This window comes from Poecilia reticulata, linkage group LG2, assembly GCF_000633615.1.
Source record: "Poecilia reticulata strain Guanapo linkage group LG2, Guppy_female_1.0+MT, whole genome shotgun sequence".
Classification (NCBI taxonomy): domain Eukaryota; kingdom Metazoa; phylum Chordata; class Actinopteri; order Cyprinodontiformes; family Poeciliidae; genus Poecilia; species Poecilia reticulata.
In genome coordinates, this window is record NC_024332.1 from 18553 (window position 1) to 26923 (window position 8371).

At 36.6% G+C, this 8371-nt stretch overlaps 1 protein-coding gene across 1 annotated transcript; it reads right to left on the minus strand.

The window, feature by feature from the left end:
• Positions 1 to 3: 3 nt before the first annotated feature.
• On the minus strand, positions 4 to 3867 carry LOC108166948 (protein NLRC3-like; the record flags this gene model as incomplete). Its single annotated transcript, XM_017308903.1, has 3 exons — positions 3729 to 3867; positions 2713 to 2994; positions 4 to 1082 (listed from the first exon to the last, which is right to left on the minus strand). Coding segments are annotated over exons 1-3 (1389 nt in total), but the record flags the coding sequence as incomplete, so codon positions are not given.
• Between the last annotated feature and the right edge of the window lie 4504 nt (positions 3868 to 8371).

Below are 8371 nucleotides of genomic sequence, written 5' to 3' on the forward strand. Positions count from 1 at the left end.
TTTGTCATAGAAAGTCAGGTTTCCCTCCAGCAGCTGATCTAAAGCCAGTCTTCCTAGAGACTCAATCAGCTTCTTGTTCTCTGGACTCCAGATAGATTTTGTCTTTTTTCTCCCATCATACTTTTCCTCCTTGATTGTGAGCTGAACCTCCAGGAACTCTATGTACATCTCAGTCAGGGTCTTGGGCAGCTCTCCTCCCTCTCTGGTCTCCATCATTTCCTCCAGAACTTTAGCAGTGATCCAGCAGAAAACTGGGATGTGACACATGATGTGGAGACCTTTTGATTTCTGAATGTGGGAGTTGATCCTGCTGGCCTTCTCCTCATCATCTCTGAATCTCTTCCTGAAGTATTCCTCCTTCTGGGGGTCAGTGAACCCTCTGACCTCTGTTACCATGCCAACACAGTCACCTGGGATCTGATTGGCTGCTGCAGGTCGTGTGGTTATCCAGAGGAGAGCAGAGGGAAGCAGTTTCCCCCTGATGAGGTTTGTCAGCAGAACATCCAGTGAGCTGGACTTTTCAGGGTCAGTTAATGGTTTAGTGTTGTGGAAATCCAGATCAAGTCGACTTTCATCCAGACCATCAAAGATGAACAGAACCTGAAACGCTTCAAAGTTGCTGATTCCTTTGGTTTTAGTGAAGCGCTCATGAATCAGTTCCACCAAACTGAACTTTTCTTCTTTCAGTACATTCAGCTCTCTGAAGGTGAATGGAAATATAAACTGGATGTTCTGGTTGGTTTTGCCTTCAGCCCAGTCCAGAGTGAACTTCTGTGTTAACAGTGTTTTCCCAATGCCAGCCACTCCCATGGTCATCACTGTTCTGATTGGTTGATCTCTTCCAGGTGGGGCTTTAAAGATGTCTTCTCTTCTGATTGTTTCTCGTTTCCTGGATGCTGTTTCAATCCGTCTGACCTCATGTTCCTTGTTGACCTCTCTAGTTAACCCCTCTGTAATGTGGAGCTCTGTGTAGATCTGGATCAGGGAGGTTTGATTTCCATGTTCAGCGACGCCTTCAGAAAGACTCTGGAACTTCTTCTTCAGAAACGTTTTAAGGTCACTCTGACACCGAACATCAAAATCTGAAGAAAAAGAGACAAAGACAAAACAGGAGAAACTTTAGCTAAACATAAGGAATACAATTATTTTTGATATTCTCTGAGGAGTTTTGAATATAAACTTTAACGAAGGAAAAAAAAAAGTTTTTTAATAGTATTTCATAATATTTTCTCATCTAAACAAGTAAATCATTCCAACTTCAGTCCTTGAGGACGGAGAAATTTTGAGATTTAATTTGTAATTCTGTGAAAACTCAGGCTTGAGCTCAGTGAGGCAAAAGGTAAAAAAACAAAGTAAATAAATGAACAAAAAGTTCAAACCTGATTAAAAAAACTGTTAGGTAACAAAAAATGCACAGAGATAATTAGAATCAGTTTTGCTCATTAAAACTCTTTCATGGTTTTCTCTTGTTGAAGGTTTCAGACATGTTTCCCACAGAGCGACCTCTGACCTTTGAGTTTTACCAAACTGTTTAATTTGAGATTGCATTCCCAATCAAAATGAGTCCAGTGAACTATCAGATTTGAAAAAAAGCATCAAGATCAAAGTTTTACTAATCTTCTATTGTACCTAAAGCTGAAGAGATTCTCAGTAGCTCAAACTCATCCTCTGATTTTCTATGTAAAAGTTTTGGCTTTGAATTTATTAATCGTCTGTCCTGAACTAAACTTGTTGAGACCTCAGACCACCTTTCTATGATTGTATAAATGCTCAGGCCTTTAGGGAAGATTTACATCAGTGGTTATATAAATATATTCCATGTTCCAGTTTTTAGTTTGTCGCTCTGAAGATCAGGAAGCAACAAAAAGAGAAACGATGCAGCTGAGTCAGAGTTCAGTCAGAGCTGCTCTTTGCACCAACATGTGAAAGACTAAAGTAAATAATATTAGCTTGGTGTTGTGTGAATTTGGATTTAAAATAAATAAAGTTCATGCATGGCTCCTGGTTTACATCTTTGACTGCATTTCCTACATTCAGAAGGGGTTGATATTTAAGAAAATAGAAACCAAATTGTATTTATATTTATAGTGGGCTACTCTCAGCATGTATTTGAACTCCAATCTTTTATTTACTTAAGCGCAGCTCAGTTTTTAACAAATCAGCTCATCTGAGTCTTTGTCATCATGTTTGGCTCAGCAATTAATTTCTCCAAGAAAAAATGTAATATCTGGGTTTATTTGAGTCCATCTGAACCAGAACCAGGAGGTTCTCCATCACTGCAAACATCAGAGGAAAATTGGCCTCAGATACTTCAAAACATTTATTTTTAAATGTAGAGAAAATGTTTGATCATTTAAAAAATGTACAGAAGCATTTATTTTATCACCATTGGCTTCACAAATTGCTCCAAACTTTTTTGTTGATCATTATTCAGTGTCAAAAAATATAATCCATATTTACCCATCAATTTCTAAAATTTAACAAATTATAATGACATATTCAGTCTTAAATTCAATTCAAGTTTCATTTAGTTTAATTGTCAACAAGCTGAACTGAGAATCCATATTGTGTCATCACACATCAACCTTTTCTGTGTGGCGACACATTTTGAATTCAGAAAATATTTGAAAAGATCAGATTTAATTGTTATTTAAAGTTGAATAAAAGACAGTAGAGGCTGTAAAAGCAGCTTTAATGAACTGTGTATCTCACCTTTAACAGGAGACAAAGAGGACAAACCCAGCTGATTGGACAGAGTGGGATCTCTGTGGTGAAGACGTTTGATCATCAATCTGCAGGCTTCCTTTCCTTTCTTCATCACTGCATCGATGGTGGTGCGGACCTTGTCTTCTCTGGTTTGGTTCTTCTGAAGTATACCCTCCGTCTCTGAAAGCGTGATGACCCCATCTGATAGAAGGTCATCAAGGAGCCGCTTCAGGATTTCCTCAGAAACTCTCTCCACAAACTCACTGCGAACCTTGAAAAGTTTTTCCTCTGCAGGAAGAAATCAGAAACATAATTAATTCAAACTGATGTCTGAGAGAAAAACGTGATGAAGATCAACTATTCATGTTGCTCCATCCAGAGATTCAGAGTCTGTTGATCAGCTCCTCAGRWCTAAACCTGTTGTTGTGTTTCTGCCTCATATCTGAGTGACGACCACTGATTCTGTCTACATGAGACCAAATGAAGCTTCTGGTTCATCACTTTCTATCCTCACTGCAGGAAGAACAATAAAAGAAACACCTTCTAAATATGGAGCTGCACTATTTTAGAAAACAAGAAATTATGATATTATTGGTGAATATTGTGATGAAAATATTGACTGATTAACATTTTCATCTCTTTTCTTTCTTCATCTCCATCTCTAAGCTTTAGCATCTCTGTCACCAAGTGTTGAAATAAAAGACACAGCAAGTCTGAGATAATAAATTAGTAATAAATGATGTGATTCCTGGATAAATTAATTAGTCTATATAGTAAATATTCCTGAAGTATCAGAGCTGCTGGCCTGTTCTTCACATTGGTTCCTTTTAGTTTCCATCTAGTTCAGTTTTTATCTTCAGGTTTCACAGAAACTCACAATGTTTCCACCAGAGCTTCACTGAACAGGAAGCATGAAAACAATAAASACACTGAGGCTGAGCTTCATCACATGGCAGCAACACAGGCTGTGATTGGTCAGTTTGTTCCTTTAAGTTTCTTCAGTTCTGCTTCTCATCACTTACCGAAATCCACTTCCTGCTGCTGCGCCATCTTTTACCTGGAAAACATGAAGATTCATTATATTTCAAACTTTATTTCATGAATAGTTTATTTTATACAGTTGGAATGGAAACTATAAATACCCTAAAAGTACTTATTTAAAACACACAAGCACAGACCCCTCCAGAAAAACATTCTGTATTTATGTAATCATGAAAGCTACAATGTCAGATCATACTATTAAAACCATCAGTGATATAAAAATACATTTATCACATCTTTCTTTACAATAAATAACGTTCCTGACTGTTAGTCTGACTACCTTCAGGCTGAAATGTAAACATCTTCACCTCTYGCTTTTTGCCATCTGACTGTAATGTGTTGCTCCTGCCACCAGGTGGCAGCATCAGCTGCAGAAAGCTCCTCCGGAAACAGTTTTCTGCTATTCTGGGTTGAAAAGCCCAACTTCGGTTCCCAGATGGCAAAACAACAACTTAACACGTTTGCTGCAGTTTTACTTGGAAACTAAAAGACTCACTGCAGCCATTTGGGTCAAAGGTCAAAATCCTGCCACCAACCCAAAGAGGAAAAGCTGCAGTGATTCTAAAGAGACTCAGTTCATTTATATTATATGAACAAACACAGACTGAACCAAAAATAGATAAAGATTTAACAACAAGTAGATTTCTTTACTTCACCAGGAACTTTGATTTGTTTCATTTAAAACAAGTTCAGACTAAAGGAGAAAATGAAGGCTGGAAATATCAGTGAAAGATTTCAGGGATTAAAATATAAAACACAAACAGACTTACTATTAAGAGTAAATTATTACTGTGATCGAACCAATAATTAAGCAGATATTTGCTAAATTATTTAAAAAACAGACTCAGAAACAGAACGACGGTCGGAGTGGAGGAAGGTTTTCTTGGTATTAAAGAARCTTAAACATCTGAGCTTTCACAAACAAATCTAAGATTTTTAGTTCAGTTTTTACTTGTAAGGTCAAAATGTCAAAAAATGTAAAGAAATAAAATATGAAACATTTGATCCAAAATGGCCGACTTCCTGCTGGATGTGTAAATCGGGTCCAATAGTTTTTATTGGTTCTGATGGTTTGATGTTTTAACTCAGTCCAGGTCTAAATAACAGCTGTGGATGGTTTTAAATACTCTAGGGGACGCTGTGTTGTTATGTCACCATAATCACTTATTATTGATCAATAATTGATTGAAATGTGATCAGTTGTCCTCTGTCACCACTGACTGATTCCATCTGGATTTTCTACTGATAAAAGCCCAGAGAAATCCTCTCAGATCAATAAATTATTTACTTCATATTGAAATATTTTCCATCCACCAACCAGAACCCAGATATCTCAGCCGGCCACAAACACTCAGAACCTACTGGTACCAGTTTGACTAAACTATGAAACTGGGAGCAAACAGCTGGTTGTCTGGGTTACAGATGAAAACTCAGAGAAAATCAGAGTTTCTGGTTGAAATCAGGAGCTGCAGCTCTGAACCAGAACCAGAACCAGAACCAGGCCCAGGCCCAGTTCTGGTTCTGTCCAGCAGCTCAAAGAGAGAAGACCAGTCAGGACTGGAAACCAGTAGAAAGTGGAGTTAAAATTCACCTGATCAGATATTTGCTTCTCCTTCTGTTACACAAACCGAGTCGGAGCCAAACTGGAGAACTGGACCTGATCCTCCAGAATCTGAACCGGACCCACCTGAGGCTCCGCCCCCTCTGACAGCAGAGGTGTGTTCACCTGTTGAAATGACAGGAATCCTGTCTGATCATCGATACCTGGAAATTAATGTTTAAAATAATAAATTCACATTTCAGTTTAAATGTTCTTTATGTTTTAAATATATTTAGTATTTTTTATCAATATTTTATTAAACTAATGAAGATTTTCAGTTTTATCTATAAAGAAATTTAACAACCAGCAAATTTCTGCTCAGAAACACAAGAGCAATAAAACTAATAATATTTTCTGCTTGTTCTAATCTGAGCCAACAGAACCAAGAACCTTGAAATGTTGAAGTTTCTCCACATGTTGACACGACCATCTGATATGTTCATGTTATCAAATACAGATTTTATGAATTTATTTAATCTTGTTTAATGTTGAACTGAAGGAAACTTTGATTCTCACCTGAACCTCTTTCATTCCTGACCATAATGTTCTTTAAGCTTTGGGCTCTTTTACCCTTGAGGCTTTAAGTTGTTTAACTGGTTTGTCTCAAACGTTTCCAATGAAAAAGTTAAAAACATGCTGAGTTACAAACTGGTTTTAATCACTGAAGGTGTTTACTGTGAGATGTTTATGTTTCTGCTGTGCAGGAATGTTTCCTCATTCTTCAGTTTGGGTCGAGGTTCATCTGTCACACAGACGGCCTCACATTTAACTCTATCTCTAAAATATGAAATTTTAGAGATTGACTTGCTCTCTACTGGTTCTGGTTCAGATCAGGACAGATTGGTCAGATTGAACTCGACAGCTGATGGTTTTCCAGCCTGTCGGCTCTGCAGCCTTAAGAAAACAAACTTCATGATAATAGAAAAAGTTTCATCTTTCAGTCTAACAGAGACGCGTCTCTGTCACCAGTTTGAACCAGTTCAACCAGTTTGAACATTTATTTATAACCTGAGAAGCAAACGGGGAAAGTTTTCATTACTGCAGATTAGTACAAAAATTAAGGGTAAAAAATAATAATGAGGTATAACATCTAAAAATGAAACATTACTGTGTATAAGTTATAGTTTTCTTTCCCTCCAAAGATTCGATGTTGGAGTAAAAACGTCTTTTGACTGTGATCACCTTTACAGGAACATTATTATCTCCTCTGCATGTCCACTGGATTTATTAATATAAATAAATGATCTGGACAGAAGAAAAAGACCCAGAAAGGAGGAAATACTTTTTATCATCCAGTAACTTCTAGACCAGTTAACTAGCTAACTGCTAACGCAGCCTTCTGCCCCCTAGTGGACTCCATGTGTAAATACAACCATAGTGAAGCTAGAGCTGATATGGGAATAGTACTTCCTTTAGATTCTTTCAAAGTAAAACACAAGGAATCAAATTCTCCTGTAAGTACATTTAGTTCGGTGGTTTATTATTCCATCAGAAAGCATGAGTGCGTAATTTTCTTGGGATGTGATATAAATTATATAATTGGGCTCTGATTATCATAATTATTCTGTTTTACAGAAAAAATAAACATTTTAAAAATATTCTCCTGTCCCTAAACATGAAGCTCAGCATATTGGTGTACAAATCAGTTATTTATTTAATTTATTATATTGATGTGTTATCTGTATGTAAATAACACATCTATATATTAAATCAGCTGTCAGTCCATTCGACCAGTGTTTCCCAACTTTGGTTCTCAAGGCAAACTGCCCTGCATGTTTTAGGTATTTCCTTGCTTCAGTCCAACTGATTTCAATTGATGACTGATTAACAGGCCACTGTTGAACTGAAATCAGATAAATCAGGCACATTAAAGCAGGGAAACCTCTAAAACATGTAGCACAGTGTGCCTGATCACAATAATATTAATATTTATAATGAGAAACATAGAAACTTGATCAACTTAGCCTCTTCCACACATGAGAACCAAAATTTGGGTCCTCATAACAGAAGTCAGAAACCAGCTGAAGCTCTAGAAATTCACTTCTATATTCAGAGCGGGATATTTCCTCCCTCTGGTGGCCATAGAGGGAACTACAGTCCTGATAATCCATCCATCCATCCATCCATCCATCCATCCATCCATCCATCCATCCATGTCCCTAGTGGTCAGGATGGTTGCTGGTGCCCATCTCCAGCTAATGTTCCGGAGAGAGTGGAGCTTAGAGAAAAAACTAACAGTCTTCCTGAATCATATCTACTGTTTTCTGATTCATATATTATTCTGACATATTTTAATTCACTGACTGATGTTATATATCTAATGAAAACAGTTTTGAATGATAAAATATAGCTGCTGTGTTAAACTCTTTAACGTTTTTTCTGATCAGACTGAATAAAATCCTGCAACAACTCTTATGTTTGTCAAATTATCTGACTTGATAAAAGCGAAAATTAAAACAGAGATAAAAATTCATTCAGTTAAAAAAATTCCATGATGAATGTCTGTAGAATACATTGCTCACATAAGTTTCAAACATATATTTCCTTGATTTAATGTTTGCTTCTTTTAGCATTGGCTTTTTGGCGTACACTGAAAGTAAAATAAGGTTCTTTATGTGTTACGGTGTTTCAGGTACTCAATGAAAGTAGTGAAGGCTGCTGCTCAGGTGTTGAATACACTGTGGCAATACAGAGAGCTGAGGAGTCTCTATAAACAGGTGGGTGGAATATTTAACAAAGGTTCCTGTTAACAAGGCCTGTCACGATAACAAATTTTGCTGAGCGATTAATCATCTAAAAAATTATTGCGATAAATGATAATATTGTTTCAAGACTTTTTGACACCGATTTAATGGAAATGATTAATAATGCATGCAATTTCCTGCCATAGATATATACACTTTATTTTTCAAAAGAACACATAACACTGGAACTGAAACTAAATAAACAAAACAACTAAAAACAAAAATAAAATGGATTCTCAGTCTCCATTAACAAAAAACGTACTTGAATAAAAACTAAACA